The 18949-nt window shown below is 36.7% G+C and overlaps 1 protein-coding gene across 3 annotated transcripts; it reads left to right on the top strand.

The window, feature by feature from the left end:
• The first annotated feature begins 5900 nt into the window (after positions 1–5900).
• On the top strand, positions 5901–9811 carry LOC113356348 (geranylgeranyl transferase type-2 subunit alpha 1-like). Of its 3 annotated transcripts, XM_026599459.1 has the most exons (10): positions 5901–6107; positions 6344–6465; positions 6571–6730; positions 6828–6988; positions 7076–7180; positions 7679–7800; positions 8026–8482; positions 8593–8782; positions 8933–9119; positions 9314–9811. In XM_026599459.1, exons 2-10 carry the CDS (start codon positions 6353–6355, stop codon positions 9673–9675), a joined length of 1857 nt encoding a protein of 618 aa, XP_026455244.1. In that variant the 5' UTR covers positions 5901–6107; positions 6344–6352; the 3' UTR covers positions 9676–9811. The 3 variants fall into 3 exon arrangements, with proteins under 3 accessions (XP_026455244.1, XP_026455243.1, XP_026455242.1); XM_026599458.1 differs by having other exon boundaries at positions 5901–6085; positions 7679–8482; XM_026599457.1 differs by having other exon boundaries at positions 7679–8482.
• The last annotated feature ends 9138 nt before the right edge of the window (positions 9812–18949 follow it).

Below are 18949 nucleotides of genomic sequence, written 5' to 3'. Positions count from 1 at the left end.
ATTTGATGGAAAATAGGATGAAATCTTTTGTTGACAAGGATAAAGTCTATTATGTCATTATGCAAATAGTGATGGAAAATAGAATAGATCCTTGTATGTTATCCACGGTATTGATCTTCATTGATCGATTTTGTTATGTTTTACTGTGAAGGATCCATTGTGTATCTTATGTTGAGCACCTTACAACTATGTCAATTAATATTGGCCTTGTTGGTTGTTCCATGAGATGCTATATGTTGAGCATTCTTGAACTAAATTAATCATATTGATTGGTTATTTAGTTATTTGCTCCGAAAGTCTTCTTTTGTCGAGAAAAATCTTTTGACAACTAAATTGATTGCTTCGGTGATTAGTTTGGTTGTGTATTCCAATTAGATTAATTATAGGTTCTCTTGTAATTAATCTAGTTGAGTTTGTCATATATTCCACAGGTTCTTGTGTTGAGTATATGAACGACTATACTAATCATGTTCTATTGGTTGATGTAGTCGTATATTCCGTAAGGTTTTCCTTATGTTGAGTATTTGAACGATTAAGGTAGTCATCTCCGTGTGGTTATCTTAGTCGTAGCTCCGTGAGTTTTCTTATGTTGAGCACAATCAATTAAATTGATCACTTTTGTGGTTTGATTTAGTTGCATATTCCAATTAAATTAATCATGGGTTTACTTGTGATTAATTTGATTGAGTTTTGGATATAGAAAATCATTTCCATGGTTTTTGGTGTCCAATTAAAAAATCCTTCTTTTCTTTCGAAATTAAGGTCGCTCTTGTTGTTCTTTCGGGAATGACATCAAATGGGGGAGAGTTCTTTTGAACTTGTGCTTAATGGTAATATCTTGCGGGGTGTGCGGTTGTGGAATTTTATAGGGGTTATCTTGTATCTTAAAACTCCTTGATGAATGCATTTAGCTTCGGCTTTATGATTGCATCTAAATTAAGTTGGTATGTATTTTTCTTTTAGTCTATGAAATGTCTCTTGTGGAAATTTTCATAATGATCCCGTTCTTTACCTTTGCCAATTTTATTGACAAAAAGGGGGACAAATAATGTAGTTCACACTACAAATATATATGGTTTTCGGATCATTGTGTAAGAGGGAGTGGTTTCCATGATCGAGATGGAGTATTGACTAAGGGGGAGTGATACATATCACCATAGTATTGTTGTTAAAGTCATGATTCAATTGGACTTTGATGTTACATAATGATACTATGACATTGTATAATAATGATCGAGAATCTCGATTTCTCTCATTGTTATAGCTACGGATCTTCAACAATGGTGGTGCTAAACTCACAACCTTTGGGATCATTGAAGTACTTGGAAGGACGAAGATTTCAAGGAACGTTGAAGATTAGACTATGGAATAGGAGACACTAAAGTTTATCTTTTTGTATTCCATATGTATTAATAGTTTTGTCACTAAAATTGACAAAGAGGGAGATTGTTAGAGCATAGCTCGGTCGACCTCGCATGCGTTGCTATATCAAGCATGTTTGTCAATGTTAGTGATCAAAACTATGAGTCTTGATTTCTAGTCTACATAGCTAAGTCTCGGACTAGGATAGAAAAGTGTAGTTGAGCTCAAGGACTTCATGACGATTCATCATACAACGACGAAGATCTACTCAAGGAACCGTGGAACTTCATAAACAAAAATGTATGCGGAGACTTGAACTTATCTATCACTCAAAAGTATATCTATTCTATCTCTTACTTCTTATGAGACAAAAAGTCGTATGCTATATAGACTGGATCATACACATATGACATTTCGAGCTGAGTATTCACTACTTATTTTTTTCTCGAAATCGTGTGTTGGTAAAGCGTTTCGCTTTGATCAAGTTTATCTTCGCCTAGTGACGAAAGTCATGAAAAGTTTCAATTACTTTGAGAATTGCTCTGAGGTGAAACACTCTGTGAATAACGGCTATATAACGTCCTCTGAGAATGTCTCAATGATTGGAATGAGAGTTTAGATTACATAACCATGTATTCCTTAATCCGAAGTTTTCGAACTTTGTTGATTGAGAGAAACCGGAGGAATTGGCTTTGCCAAGTCCGGGAACCCAGTCCGCGAACCCACGGAAGTTCTCTTACTGAGAATTTCTGCTGGGATTTTCCAAAAACTCATTTGCGTGTTTAGTACGCGAACCTAGTCCACAAACTGGAGGAAGTCTCTTTGCCGATATTTTCTGCTGAGTTTGGAAAACTCTGCCGGTTTCTTTAAGTCCGCGAACCTGTTTGTGAGCTTAAGTGGTTATGATCTAAAGATGTGCTCATGAAACTTAAATTACTAAGGAATGCTATATGCAAACCGTGGCTATAAAGTTCATGAGTCGATTCATCGAATCATCTTTGTTTCAATTGTGTCTTGTGTAGTTACATAAGATCTCATAGCAATTGAACAACTCTCTAACTAGTTCATTTGAGTCAATTGAACTAGTTATGGTGAAGAAGAACTAGGTTAATATGAAATGCTCATATGGTTAACCTTTTGGGTTACTATGTTGAACCAACATACACGTATACGTTTGGGCATGGTTTTCACAAACCCAGTAAACGTCTACCCAAGTGTGTGTGACAAGCTAAGTTTTCGATCTAACGGTTGAGAATTATTAGCTTGAATATAAATCAGGTTTTCATCTAACGGTGAATATGGATTGCTTTGTAACTAAGGTAAAACCCTGATTTGAAGGCTATATAAAGGAGACATCTAGCATTGTGCAAAACTAATCCCCACGCGTCTGTGTATGCGCTCGCTAGAGTCGATTCTCCTTTAACCTTTGGTTTTCTTCTCTAAAACCAGGTTAACGACTTAAAGACTTCATTGGGATTGTGAAGCCAGACCGATACTACTTTTATCTTAGTTGTGTGATCTGATCTTGCATCTTCTATCGTACGAGTACAATCTTTGATTGGCTTGAGATCGTGAGAGTTCTCCGATAGGCAAGATAAAGAAGTCACAAACATCTTCGTCTCACTGTTTGTGATTCCTCGACAAACCATTTGTGTAGTCAAGAAGGATTGTTGATAGGTGATTGATTAATCTAGGTTGTTCTTCGGGAATATAAGACCGGATTATCAATTGGTTCATGTTCACCTTGATTTTATATCTTAAGACAGAACAAAACCTAGGGTTTTTCTGTGGGAGACAAATTTATCCTTTGATAGACTTTTATGTGTGAGACCGATTTGATTATTATCAAGTCTGCGATTTTGGGTTGCAGCAACTCTTAGTTGTGGGTGAGATCAGCTAAGGGAATCAAGTGTGCAGTGTCCTGCTAGGATCAGAGGCGTAGGAGTACAACTGTACCTTGGATCGGTGGGAGACTGATTGGGGTTCAACTATAGTCCAGTCCGAAGTTAGCTTGGAGTAGGCTAGTGTCTGTGGCGGCTTAATACAATGTGTATTCAATATGGACTAGGTCCCGGGGTTTTTCTGTATTTTGGGTTTCCTCGTTAACAAAACTTCTGGTGTCTGTGTTATTTCTTTTCCGCATTATATTTTTTATATAATTGAAATAATACAGGTTGTGCGTTAAAGATCATCAATTGGAAGTCCAACCTTTGGTTGTTGATTGATATTGATTGATCCTTGGACATTGGTCTTTGGTATCGTCCAAGTTATCTCTCTTTGATAAAGACTCACAAATTTTCATTTGCTTGAGTAAAGATCAAATCGAGAGATTGAGATATAAACTCTTTGATATATATTTTTATTGATTGAGTCTAACTGTCTAATTGATTCCCATAAAAATTATATTGGAGTTTTTCCATACAGATTGCTAAGTGAAATATTGGGTGGTGTTGTTAGCCCCCGCTTTTTCACTCTACGTCTTCCTCTTCAAGTCCTCTGATTCATCATCATCCTTATCTCCATCTTCCTCATCTTTTTCACCGTCATCATTGTCACCCTCATTTCCTCCTCCTTCATCTGGTTCACCTTCTCCACCTTGATGATGTTCTTGACTGCCCATCTCTTCCACGATCTCTTCATTAACTTGTTGGATTACGTTGTCAACATTATCTCTATTAACACCATCTTGGATGACAACACCCGGTAATGACCCACCTCCATACTTAGCATTTTTGGTTCCACGCTTACCGGCACCACAATGTACTTTTCCTCAAGGCGTGGGAGTTATCAGATCTTCCAGTAAAGGTTGGTTGGATTTTTTGCCTCTGCCACTAATCAAGAAAATAAAAGATATTAGCTTAACCGATAAATGATTCACTAAATCAGATGCAACATAAGGGTTCTCAGCGTAAGGTTTGGTTAGTAGCAAAAGTTCACGAAAAATAGGTCAACTTTAATTTTGTGTTCCAGAGTATAGTTCGGTTACCAAAGTTTTTTTTACGAACAAACCGAACTCAACATTGGTCAATATTAATGAAGAGTTCGGTTTGTCAAGATTTTTTGTGAACAAACCGAACTCCACATGTATGCAACTACTGAAGAGTTCGGTTTGTCAAGGTTTTTCGCGAACAAACCGAACTCAACATTGGTCACTATTAGTGAAGAGTTCGGTTTGTCAATGTTTTTGGCGAATAAACCGAACTCCACATGTATGCAACTCAACATAGTTGGACAAGTTCGGTTAAATTGAAACTCAACATATTGGGCAAAATAGCATAGTTCGGTTACATTGAATTTATTTTTATTAATTTTTTTGTAAATTTCGGTTACTAAATAGTTTTAGAATTTTATGCGAACCAACCGAACAATATAGCTCAGTTCGGTTACATAAAAACTCAAAATAGTGGGCAAAATAGCACAGTTCGGTTACATGTGAAAAAAAATTTGTTGTAAAATAGGTTAAGTTCGTTTAGAAAAAAGTTTTAGGCTTCTTTGCGAACTAACCGAACTGGCAGTTCGGTGACCTAGTTTTTGAATCCTATAGAACCGAACTGTTCTTCGTATTCTTCCTTTCAGGAAGTTCGGTTAACAAACTAGGGTTTTTTAGAAATTCGTCCTAACCGAACAATGCACTGTAACTTCCATTTGAACCCTATTTTGATGATTTCTATTCAATTAAACGAATCAAAATCAAATTAAAAGTAATGGGTTTGTTGGAAAATACCTGCGAATTGGTCTCATGGCAGAATCAGGCTTCTTCAAGCGTCTATTATACTGGATTATGGCTTCACTTGGCAGTTCCACTTCTTTATGAATCTCAAAATCACTTGGATGATTTGCTAGATGTCCCAATCGAGGACCTTCTCCTTGAAGTCGGTTGGTTTTCTTTCGAAGAACCATTCTTATAGTCGATTGATTAATCGACGATGAAAATTTTATGAATCGACGATTAATCGATGAAGACGATGTTGAAAGGAAGAAGAAGAAGAGAAAGAATTTTTTTTTTTCTCAAAAACAGTTTGTGCGGCTGGCTAGGGTATGGATTGATTTTTGGTTTTTGTTAATAGATTAGGTTAAACTTTGGTAGTTATTAGTTTAGGGTTAATTTAAATTAGGAAAAGGCCAAATTAGTAATCTCATGATCTTAGGACATCCCTTAAGATTGTAGGGTAGGTGGCGTAATAAGACCATGGTCCCAAAAAAAACCATGGTTCCTAAAAAACCCTTGCCTCACGGTAGGGGTCGCAACTGCACACCCTTGCTTCACGGTAGCTCCGCTACTGTCCGTACTCCACTACAGTAACACCGAGGTCTAATTCTGTCCTACAAGTTCCTGTGAATCCTCGCTTGAGTGAAAGTGAAAGTCCTGGCCACTGGCATCAGTGGCAACTGAAACAGGTTGCATTGAAACGGCCTTCAGTAGAACGTTGTTGGCCGGCACATCTTTGTTTTGTTGGATGAATTTAAAGGCGTCATCTTCGTTTAGTATCGCAGTCTACTACGAACTCATGCTCAGCTAGAGGTTAGTTTGCCAGTTGCGAGCAGGAACCGATAGTCCGAACCGATTCCATTTTTGGTCGAACCGTTTCGCAGAGGCCAGAGCCTAGTTAAACATAAAGTTATCTCCATCGAAGATCACTCCTTCTACTTCTCCTACAGTTCTCTAGATTCTTTACTTAACCACCAAGGTCCATTTCCACTGCCAACTTCCTTCGTCGCAAAGGTAACTCCAATTAACTAATCAGGTAATTTTCATGAACCAGAATTTATCATGAGAATGCAAATTTTAGATTTCGATCCCTTTTCAAATTTTATGATTACAGTTCAATAATCAGGTAATTGTAGAAAGTCATGAACCAGAATTTATCATGAGAATGCAGATTTTAGATTATTAAATTATTCGATCCCTTTTCAGTTTTATGATTATATTTGATTGTTAGGGTTAAACCAATAATGTAGTGCTAAACATTACGAATCACAGACTAGGAAAATGCACGGTCAGCCGCGGAAACCCCTAGAACCAGAAGATGCAGCTACGATACAGAAAGCTGCTAATCTAAGAGCTCTTCAGACTCAATTATTGCATAATCACCACAACAAAATGTAAACTTCTTAATTATGCAATGTTTCGATTAAAATCTGTTTTTTGGTAGTGTTTTTGAATCTATGGATAACTCTAATCAGTTAAGTGACTAATTTCTTTCTCAGCTATAACGAAGAAGCCGTTGATCTGAGCACACGGTTAGTAGAAACTAATCCCGAATTTTACACGGCTTGGAACTACAGAAAATTAGCTTTTGAACATAATATCATCTCAGCAGTAGATCAAGACGCAGTTAGATTAATTCTAAATGAAGAACTAAGAGTTGTATGTGAACTATTTCATTGTTTACGGAGGATTTGAGTTGTATATGATGTTTGTTTTGGTTCAGTCATCAATTTTAATTCTATGGATGATTATGTAGGTTGAGAATGCTTTGAGAAGGAATGTTAAGTCTTATGGAGCTTGGCATCATAGAAAGTGGGTTTTAGCCAAGGGATTATCGTCAACTTATCATGAATTTCGGTTACTCGATGGGTTTCAGAAACTTGATTCTCGGAATTTCCATGCTTGGAATTATCGGAGGTGCTTATTTGAGTTTTAATTCTGAGTTACTAAGTGGTGAGATGCATTTTTTGAAATTCTACTGATCTTTGTGCTTTTTTTCTTCAGGTTTGTTGCGGCGTTGCAGAATGTCTCAGAAGAGGTCGAGTTAAAACATACAACTGAGATGATAGACACAAATTTCAGTAATTATTCAGCGTGGCACAATCGTAGGTATTACTCTATTTTTAAATATGATACTATGTGTTTGGAGATTGACAGTGGTTTATTTGATTGGATCTCATTCTTGTACTCCTTGGGAGGATTTAATGATGATGAAGTCGATGTCAAGCGAAGTAGAACTTATATATATATTCTTTTGTTTGATAGTTGGAATAGAGTGTTGGAAAGGGGAATAACGTATGGTAGTTTTGTATGATTGGTGTTGGGTGATGAGTGAAAATTCTAACTTTTGGGTGAATGACTTAGGTTTTTGATTTGCTGTACTGATTTATTTGGTCATACCAAGGCACAGAGTATTGGTCACATCAAAAGGAGACATAAACTTCAATTCAGTTGGCGATTAGTAATAGTTGTTAATTTGATTTTACTTTCTTACATTACTCTTAAGTATAAAATTTTGTTGATTTACATCAATAGACATTTAAAATTTGTTGCAGTGCTATTCTTTCTCATTGATTTACTTCAATAGACATTTAAAATTTGTTGCAGTGCTATTCTTTCTCATTTGCTAAAGCAAGGGGTTCATGGGTTTGATTCAAAAGAGAAAGCGTTGGCCGAAGAGTATGAAGTTGTGCACCAAGCAATTTTTACAGATCCAGATGATCAAAGTGGTTGGTTTTATCATTATTGGCTTCTTGATCAAACAATTACTCCAGATGCTCCTCTCCTGCTTTCGTCTTGGCTAAATCATGGTTCAGATCTGATCTTATCCACTAATAGAAACTTCGAGGGGTGCATGTCGAGTCCTAGCACAAATTTTTGTTCAGATAAAGGAGCTTTTCCCCTCATTCTTTATTTTAATCAAAGTGTTAAAGGTGTGAACTCATCTACTGTAGATATTAAGTTCACGTTCGTTAAGAACGAAGATGTTATCTGGAAGCCACTTTCAACCAAAAACTTGGGATATGCTGATGCTTGGGTGACATACCTGAAGTTCCCTGATGAAAAAAACAGCTCTTCGGATACTTATCAGGTTGAGGTGAGTGTCGGACATTCTCAGGGTATCATTTCTTCCAGTGGGTCCAACTATAGCTTTCCCTCACAATTTTCATTTACAACGAGACTGGGGATTGGTAAAAGAGATGGTGAAGGAGGAGTGGGTGTTGAGAAAGTTGTTTGGACAGACAATAACTTTCATACTGATTTGCCCTTTTTGGAGGAGCTCAGTCATATGTTGTCTTCTAATCGAATTCGGGTCATCACGGACCAGAACCCAACAGCTTCAACGTGGCAGATTGAAACAATAGTCAAAGAAATTGCTCTATTCCGGGAGTTGTTGTTAGAAGTGAACTGTTATTGTATTCTTGAATCTCTCTTTCCCTCTCTCACACACAGAGACTGTTTATTTAGCTTTCTCTTGTTGTTGTCAAACCGATGTACTTATGCTTTTTCTAATTTTATAGTAAAATTGGAAAGCTCACACTAGTGCGGCTGTTGGTGGCTCATGATGCAATGATGTCATACCATGCTTCATTTGCATACAAGAAGGTTAATACTGAAGAAATTCTCGAACTGCTATCCGACTTGATGAAGCTGGATCCTTCACATTCAAGGTATTACAAGGACGGACACAGCTTAGCGTTGTTAGAGAAGGTAATTTACTTTTGAATTGTGTCGTCTGAAGCAATATTCATTCATGCTGTTACGGCTCTTGCTTTTGTTGGTTAGGCTCCATAATCCATTTGACTGGAAATGAACCATATTTGGAAGCTCGTATACTGATATTTCTGGGCGTTGCTGCAGGTGTTCCTGAGCAGGAAGTCTTTGATGAAGCACTGTCTTTACTATGGAGAGTCAACTTCTTCATATTCACATGACCGTGTCTGCTTGCGTCTCAACAACATGTCATTATCTCGAATTGGATCCTTCGAAAATCTACTGTGGGTTCGAATGCTGGATCTCAGCCACAATGAACTTCAAACGACTGAAGGTGAATTTTTGTAAATTTGGTTTATGTATCCAGGAATTTTATTTTTAAGGATTTCGTCGTACCATTATATTGTGAAACTAAAGGTCATCACTTAGCATCCTCTTACTTGATAATAACTTACTTCTTGGTTATCTTTGCATATACTCTTGTGTGATTGCACATCTCTGACACTTACAATTGTGTTTCTGTATCAGGTTTGGAGGCACTGCAACTTCTCTCTTGTTTGAACCTAAGTTACAATAAATTCAGAAGTTTCACTGCACTGGAACCCCTGAGATTGTTACAGTCACTAAGTGTATTGGATATATCCTACAATGAGATCGGTTTACACCCGATTGATACAACTAGTTATCTGTGTGCTTCACCTTTATCTCACAAGTCAAACATCGAGGGTATTGGAATGTCAGATTGCTGGGAAGCGGAAGTGGTTTTTAAAGGCTTACAACTAAAGCAGCTCGATGTTGCTGGGTGTGCAATTAACGGTGATAAACTCAGGTCCTTACTGGTTAAGGTTCTTCCCAATCTTAAATGGTTAGATGGTGAAGTTGTAAATTAATCATTTATAGTTGATATTAAGGCCTACCTTGCTTAGTGTTTTTACATCTTATAGTGCATGATTGAAGTATCTTGTAGGGTTCGTTTTGTTTGTGGACAGGTTTTAGCAAAGACTAATGGAACAAACAATTTTAGAGTTAAAGCTGGTGTTTAAAAGTCTCATTGTCTAAATACTATACATATTCGTAGATGATACCACTTCTCAGTATACAGTGCTAAAATTACGAAGTTTCTTCAAGGGAAAGCACTTGGCTTGTCACACACCAAAGTTACAAAATTTAGAGGTCCGACTGCATGCGTAGGGATTGAATTCAATTGCTAGAATCTTGTTTCAGTATTTGTTTTTGTTTTTTTAATTTCAAACTCCAGGTTTGCCTGGTGAGAGCCTGTTTTGGGACACTGGTATCGTGGACTATAAAAGAAGTTTGGGCTTTTTTCTAAAGTGACCAACATTTTCAATTATATTTTCGAAAGTGGCCGTTTTCTCGAATCATTATATAAAATGGCCGGGTTGGACTTTTTCCGTCCCGTTTTTTCTAAAAAACGGGTAACAGCAGGTTAGTGATCACGTGTCAGTTATCTAAGTTAGAAAATGTCATCTAGACCCCTCATAGAGTCACTAGGTCCGATTAGTGTTATGAATCGTTGTTGAGTCAACTCGCTGACTCAGTATTCATCTTCTTCATTTCTTCATGAAACTCTTTCATTTACTAACATCAATCAAGAAAAATTAACATCAATCAAAATAGGGGTTTTAAAATTTTCCATCCACCACCAAAAAAAATAAATACCCAAATCATAAATTCACAACATTAGACCCAAACTGAAATCAACTTGTTCTCCCCAATTTGAAACCACGCCTACTAAACTCAATTGAACCTAAATCACAAACCCTAAGATGTAACAGGAAACCCAAGTTGAAATCACGTATTCATCTTCTTCTTTGTGAAACAGTAACATGTTCTTCCGAATCTTCACCAAATCTCCATTAATGTACTCCAAACAAAGCTCAAATCCTAGATTTTTTTATTACTTAAATCAGTCAACTGATTCATACCCAATGATGCATACTCCATATCAATTCGAATTCGCTGCAGACCCATTCTTCCTAATCAAACTATGACACAAAATCACTTTAAATTCTCCTCAAAAAGTCTTCTCAATTATCGGCAGCAATATCACCACTATGAACTGATTTTTAGGTTGATATATATGTCAAAAATCTTGATAAATCCGTACCAAATTTATATCGAACTCTAACCTAATCTTCATATTCGTATTGAGTTTTGGAATTGCTCTTATTTCTTTTATGGTTGAAGAAGAAAAGATGCAGAAAGGAGCTGAAGAGATGAAGAACGGGAGTTCTAATTAAACGATGCTCTTTTCATAGGGTATAGTGGTAATTTTAGGGGATTTATTGACTAAATCAACTTTTGCTGACTATTCTGGTGGGCCCAGACGTGAAAACTAACAGTTTGGCTACTTTATATAAGACCTAAAAAAAATTGGCCGGTTTATTAATAAGGGGCTAGAGGGGAGATAGGAAAATCAAGTTTTGTGGTAGTAATGCCAAGTCACACGATGCTCTGATTGCACTTTCAAGGAGCAGACGCAGCACCACCAAGCCAAAATGAAGCCAGCAGCCATCAAGACATCCGAAAATCAACCAGCAGTGATACCCATGGAGGGAAGCCTCCCACAAAATGCAACACCACCCGAAAACTCCTGGCTAATTTCGACCTATGTCTTTTAGAATGGAGATATATAGGAAAATCAAGTTTTGTGGTTAGTATTCTAATTGTCAAGTCACATGATGCTCTGATTGCACTTTCAAAGAGCACACGCAACACCACCACGCCATAGGAAGCCAGCAGCCATCAAGACATCCGAAAACCAACCAACAATCATACGCATGGAAGGAAGCCTCCCACAAAATGCAACACCACCAGAAAAATTGGAGGCTACCGTAAAATCGTGTCTTATGTTCCTCCTTCCAGCCACTCCAAAGCCAAATACTGTTGTCTATAGTTAAATTCCAGAGTTCCTTCCGTGGAAAAAGAGAGTGAATTTTGAAATCCAAAGTAAAGCATATCTAGTTGGTATTCCTGTAGGCTTTACTGTAGCAGCTTTGCAAGTGTTTATACTTTATAGCCAGCCGTAGGCAATAAAGAGATTAAGTCAAAAATGCTAATCAAAATGTTATTGTTGTTAGATTCGGCGTTATTGAATCCATCGTCAGGTTTGGAAGAATCTAAAACCACAGTTTCTAAGAAAACAAAAGGAAAAACCTTTTGGGAACGACAAACAATATTAAAGATAAGTTTGCTTCATTTTCTTTTTAGAGTCAAAGGTGACATTAATATATGGCGCATTTTCTATGCAACTCGTCTGTCCTCTTCCATTCATACCCATAAAATCAGATTCCACCAACAATGTCTAAAGTCTAAATTTTTTATAATAGCAGTTTGATATTTATAAGTTGGATTCTGTTTTTTTCTTTTCTAATTGTCTCTTTCTTAACACTGTTTATTATTAATGAATACAAAGATGGCAGGGGCCGGGCCAACTACATTACATGAATCATATATGATCATTGATCATTGTCTATGTATTTGATTAAAGAATAAATATGGGAAGAAGAAAATATGAGATGATGGGCAGATATCATAATCAATACTTGATTATTTCATTACTCGTCAGGTCATATTTTCCTAACCTTCCTCTTCATTTCCGCTCGACATTTTCATGCAATTGTCCAACGGTTCTAGTCAAAGGTTCAAACTAGTGCCGTTCGTTAGGGGCGTCTTCACGGTCTTTATCACCGATTTGAAGTCTATTTGTAGTGATAGAAAAAAAAATTTACTCTTGACTCAGATGCCTAAAATGTGCGCATGAATTCACCCACTTAAAGTCTCAAAATGTGTCACTTCAATCCAAAATTTGGTGCTGAATAACCACCACATCACCATGGTTAAGAATACTGTCACGGCGCAAGTGTTTCCAATTGAGCTACGTTACAAATGATTTATAATGTTGTTGTTTTTGCGCGTCAACGAAATCTAACATGTCCATTAAGACTTTCAAGATGAGGAATGCTTTCATATTGGACTATTGAGTTATTCTTCCCGTACGTACTGATTAAGTTTCGCTGGACCCTTCGGTTCTCAAGTAAATACTGAGGACTTGGGGGACGTAGGTCGACACGTTTTCTCTTAAGCCTCATCTCCGTCTTTATTTCTTTCGCTCTCTTTTCCAAACCAACTAGGCCAGTTGGGTAACCGACTTGGTTGAAGGTGCAAGAGTATCAGTGTTGAAATTCCACGGATCATTGATGGATAGTGTCGGAGGCTGGGGCCTAATATGGGGAAGTTGCAAATACAAATTAACTTTCTACACTATCCGTACCCTACCAGAGACTTAGTTTGATGCACCAATACACTTCCGTCTGCTTCAATCCTGCAGTGTGTCCCATTTTAACATACGGGATAGACCGCATGATTTAACCCGCGATCAATGTAGAATTTCAGATACCCGAACTGCGTCATTATTCCAGAAGGGGTCTCAGTCTGCAGTATCCTAGTGGAAACTTCATCCACAACCATAACCTTATATGGAAGAAAGATCTAATAATTGTATCCATAGATTCGTTTGGTATTGCTTGTCTACGACATAAAAGTGTGCTTCTTGTTAAAGTTTTGTGCAAGTGCAACAATACATACTCTTCGATTGTCCATTGTAACTTGTCCAACCACTTGTTGTTTCTGCTTTGTTTTTTCCATATAAAATCAAGGGTAGACTATACCTTTCGTGCAAGAAAAATCCCTACAATTATATCGAATGATGGTGGTCGTTTACTTATTTTTGTAAGTGATGATGGTGTTTAAAAAGTGATGTCAAATTATACTTTGTTTCGAAATAATTAAGATGGCGAGTGACACTTTTTATTTCATTGGTTCCGATATATGATCATACATTTGAACTTTAGCTTTTGTATTTTCTTGTTTTTATATGGGTGGACTTGAGTTATTGGAACTCTTATGCACGATCACATTATGAATGCTGACCTGGTGCTTTTGTAAGATGAGGACCCCCTAAAATAGGTGCCCAACTGCCCATTGCTTGTGATCCATATGGACGATACACGATAATGGTTATCGTATCCTACATGTATATATACATAGTCAGTAAATTTACGAATTATATCCGTCTAATTCGCGAATCCGTTCGTATCATCTGAATTCGTTTTTATAATCCGTAATTTTAGAATAGTCGAATTAGATTTGCCGATTTCCGGCCTAAACAAATTATATACATATTTATTAGTTACTAAACTATCATGTACTTAGATGTCTGAATGGGAAGTCAGATTCAGTGAAATGGACATCACTCAATTTAGTTTATGATGCTCAATATATTTTAAATACCTTAGATTCTTGGAGATGTAATTATGTGCACAGAGGTGTGAATCACTTAGCTGATTCTCTGGCAAAATTTGCAAGAACTCAATCTCTTAGTTTTAACTGGTTAAATAATAGTCCAAACTGGACCCAAGTCCTTGTGTTGAAAAAATCTCCCAATGGTCTTACATTTCAGAATTAGCTAAAGTAATCAAAAACCCGTGGTTTTTAATTGGCGATCTGAATATCATTATAGACCCGGGCGAAAAGCAAGGTGGAAACAACACAAGCTCAAGCAGTAAAGATTTTGTTAAAAACTTAATAGACTCAACGGGTTTACAAGATGCGGGATATGAAGGTGCACCATTCACTTGGTCGAATAATAGAAGCGGAGAAGCAAACATTTCCGAAAGAATAGACAGAGCCCTTGAATCGTTTCAGTGGATTCAAAATTTCCCTGATACAAAGGTAAGCCATCTATCCAGAGTAGGGTCAGATCACACTCCGATTTTATTTGACTCTAATCCGGAACTGAAGAAATTACAAAAGCCTTTTAGATGTATCCGATCCTGGTTAAACCACCCTACGTTAACATCTGTCGTTGAGACTTCTTGGAAGCTAAAATCCAGTTCCTCCCCAAGCTTAGCCCATCACCTAAAAGCATTATCCGTAGATCTAGCTCATTGGAATTATGAAGTTTTTGGTAATATCCACAGAAATATAAAAAGATTAACTAAAAAGATAGAGAATATTCATAATTCCGTTAATATTTCTACCAAACTAACAATTCTCAAGGATTTACAATCGGAGCTGGGGAAATGGTATGAAATCAAAAATGATTATTACCATCAACTCTCTCGGGATAAATTTTTCAAGGAATACGATCAAGATACTGAATATTTCCATGCTTCAGCCTCCAGTCGGAAAAAAATCAATGCAATCCACACCCTCAGAGAACCCTCAGGTCTTTGGATATCAAATAGAGAACAATTAAATTCCCTCCTAATAAACCATTTCACCCAGATTGGAACCTCAAATAGGAGTAATTATGACGTTGATCTTTCGGAAATAATTACACCTTGTATATCCTTAGACGAAAACATTGCCTTAACTCAAATCCCATCTCGAGAAGAAATATGGTCTACCCTATCCAACATGAATCCCTGGGGTGCTCCTGGCCCAGATGGTTTTCAACCAGGATTCTTAAAAGCAAATTGGGGAACTTTAGGGTCTGATATCACCCTCACAATACATGAATTCTTTAAAACAGGATTTCTGGATCAGGAATTAAACCACTCTTTCCTTACTCTAATCCCAAAAAACATCACTCCTCAAACCCCGGGTGATTTTAGACCCATCAGCCTAAGTAATTCTGTTTACAAAATAATCTCAAAGATTCTCGCAAATAGGCTAAAACCCTTTATAAATAAAATCATTTCCCCAAACCAATCCGCGTTTCTACCAGGGAGACAAATAACTGATAACATCATCATTGCTCATGAACTAATCCATTCAATGAAAACTTCGAAGAAAAAAAAAGGTTTCTTAGCCTTAAAATTAGATATTTCAAAAGCTTTTGATAGGGTTGAGTGGTCGTTTATCAAAAAGGCCTTATCCTCCTTCGGGTTTAGTGATAACTGGGTCCATTTAATCTCCCAATGCATCTCAACTACATCTTTCTCAATACTCCTAAATGGCTCCCCAGGTCCAACTTTCAATACTTCCAGAGGTCTTAGGCAAGGGGACCCTCTATACCCCTATCTTTTCCTCATCTGCATGGAGATCCTTTCCAGACTCCTAGAAAAAGCTACCTTAGAGAAGAAAATTTCGGGTATAAAGATAAACAAAAACGCTCCAACCATTTCCCACCTTTTCTTTGCCGATGATTGTTTTTTATTCACAAAGGCCGACCTGGGTAAAGCAAAAAATCTTCTTGATATCTTATCCTCTTTCGGGGAGATCACTGGGCAAATGGTAAACCTCCAAAAATCCGGAATTTATTTCAGCCCAAAAATTCATCCTAAACATGGGAAAATAATAGCAAATTTTTTAAAAGTTCCCCTGATTACAAAGATTTTTAAAAGTTCATCTTGGAACACCCCTTTTTTTCGACAAAAATAGAAAAGAAAACTTTGAACCTTTATTACAAAGGTATTACAACACCCTTTAGGGTTGGAAAGCAAAATTGCTATCTCAAGCGGGAAGAACAGTTTTAATACAAGCTACGCTTCAATCTTACCCCACTTATCAAATGCAAATATTAGCTATTCCAAAAGAAACTTTGGATAAACTAGACAAAGTTCAGAGAGATTTTTGGTGGAAAAAAGATGATTCCAAGAAAAAAGGAGGATATATAAGGGCGTGGAACAATATGTGTAGACCTAAATTGCAGGGAGGTTTAGGCATCAAAAACCCACATAAATTCAATATAGCTCTGCTAACAAAGCTAGCCAGTAGAGTAATAATTGAAAATAAACAACTATGGGTAAAACTTCTAGAAGCCAAATATTTTGATAAAGGAAACCCAATGGAACCAACTAGAAACTATGAGCTATCTTGGATTTGGAAAAGCATTCAAAAGTGTCTGAACATCTTAAAAGGAAACTACACTTGGCAGGTGAAAAATGGTAATCAGGTGAAGATTTGGGAAGACCATTGGATACCTAGTGAAGACATTGCGAAACAACCAACGGATACAGAAGAACCCTTACCACAGAAAGTAAACGAGTTATTAAATACAAACGGAGAGTGGAATTATGATCTAGTTACTAGCTTATTCACTCCTGAAATAAAGGAAAAGATTCTGACAATTCAGCCTAGAATGGAAGATTCGGATAAAATTAGATGGAAACACCATAATTCGGGAGTTTTCTCAGCGAAAAATATTTACAACTTTTTGATCAATCAAAACCAGGAAATTGAGAACAATAATAAATTTCCCTGGAAATCTTTATGGAAAATTCAGATTATCCCAAGAATTAGACTATTCATATGGAAGCTAGTTCAAAAGGCATTACCCACAAAAAATAGACTGGCAGCTCACAACTCGGGAATATCGCCAAACAGCCCCATGTGCCATTCTCAAGAGGCGGAAACGGAAATACATCTGTTAAAAAATTGTCATTTCGCGAGAGCCATATGGTTTGGGTGCTCCCTAGATGCAGCAAACACACAAATTTTCACAGATTCAATAGAGGAGTGGGTAAAAACTTGGATTGAAGATCCAAATTTCGCAATTTTCAAGGAAAAAATTGCTACCATTTCGTGGTTTATTTGGAAATACAGGTGTGAGGTAGTTTTTCAACAAACAAACCCAAATCCCATAAGACTGATTGAGCAAATCAACAGTTTCATGTAAGAGGCAAACACAAAGGACAATATTTTGACTAAAAAATGAACTAAATCTATTAATCCCTCTTGGTCGGACTTCAATTCGGATTGGATAATATTTGTTGATGCTGCTTTTAAAAAGGAAGACTCTTCAATGGGATACGCTTTCATCCTTTACTCGACGGACCAAGAAGCGTTCATGCATATTTCAGTGGGGTCGGAGTTGGCATTCACAGCTGTTCATGCAGAAGCTAAAGCGCTCCTAAGAGCCTTGAATTGGTTAGAAGACAATCTTCTCTCAAGTGTCACAATAGCCACATATTGCAAAATTTTAGTCGATTATATCAACAATGCTGGTGAGATCACCTCTTGGGTAACTGAGAACACTGTTAAAGACATTATGCAGAGTCTAAAAAGACTTCCCCAAGCAACAATTAGACACATAATTAGAGATCACAATGCAACGGAAGACTCATCAGCTAAAGAAGCAAGGAAATCAAGATTCCAACACAGGAATAGACACATCCATTAGAAGATCAAAAAGGAGAATATCATCTCCAATATTATTGAAAAAAATGAGATTGTAAAGTTATTGTATTGTATTTCTTAGGTTTAATATAATTTCGTCTTTCATCAAAAAAAAATAATTCTATCTTTCCTATTAAAAAAAAGAAGAAGAAGATGTCAACAGTTGGTGATCCCACGGTCTGTTTTATATCTTGTCTCGTCATCACCATATCACCATTCTCTATCACAATTTGTACCTTTAAAATTTTACATATATCAATCTTAACCGTATACTACCAACGTACATGTTATTTGCTAATTAACGTACATGTTATCTGATAACTGTATTGCATAGATCATATGCACAGTTTTTTTAAATCATAAAATAATAATGCCTAAGGCGAGATTCTGTTGAAAAGATTTTTTTTATAGGTTAATGTATAGTCGAATTTTGGGTGCCGAATTTGTATTTCTAAAACGAATTATACACATATGTATGACGTTCCAAATTATCCACGGATCATGAATCGTCAACCTAATAGTGGATAACACTCATACGTTTGCCATCCCAAACTCTTCCCGTACCCCGAATTCCTAACGAGAGTATATAACAACAAGATTATGATTATGCATGCATATACCCGATGTTTAGAGTAAAATGGGCTGAGGTAGAATGTTTTTAGTTGGGAAAGTTATTCCAACAACAAAAATCAGAGTGATTTTCCAAAAAAGAAATTTATGAGATTTTCATAGTTCAATTAAAGATCAAGCAATAATTAGTGCCTAAGTTTAATAGACTTGCGGTTGAGTCACAAAAAGTTATTCAAGGGTATCTCTTTAGTGAACTTCATTAGCAGATGGTAAAGGTTGTCTTTGATCCGTATTTCCAGTTTTACACATTTTTTATCTAGTTTATTGTCGTGTTATTACTTGTTATGTTATTGAATCTTGGTTGTCCGAGTCTTTTCGTGGTCGGTTGTAAGAGGGATCATCTCGTCTTTATTTATATATAAAGTTTTCTTTTTGCCATTTTTATTATAT

Source organism: Papaver somniferum, chromosome 3 (genome assembly GCF_003573695.1).
Source record: "Papaver somniferum cultivar HN1 chromosome 3, ASM357369v1, whole genome shotgun sequence".
Taxonomy (NCBI): Eukaryota; Viridiplantae; Streptophyta; class Magnoliopsida; order Ranunculales; family Papaveraceae; genus Papaver; species Papaver somniferum.
The sequence above is the reverse complement of the archived record's forward strand: the minus strand, read 5'-3'. Positions and strand labels throughout refer to the sequence as shown.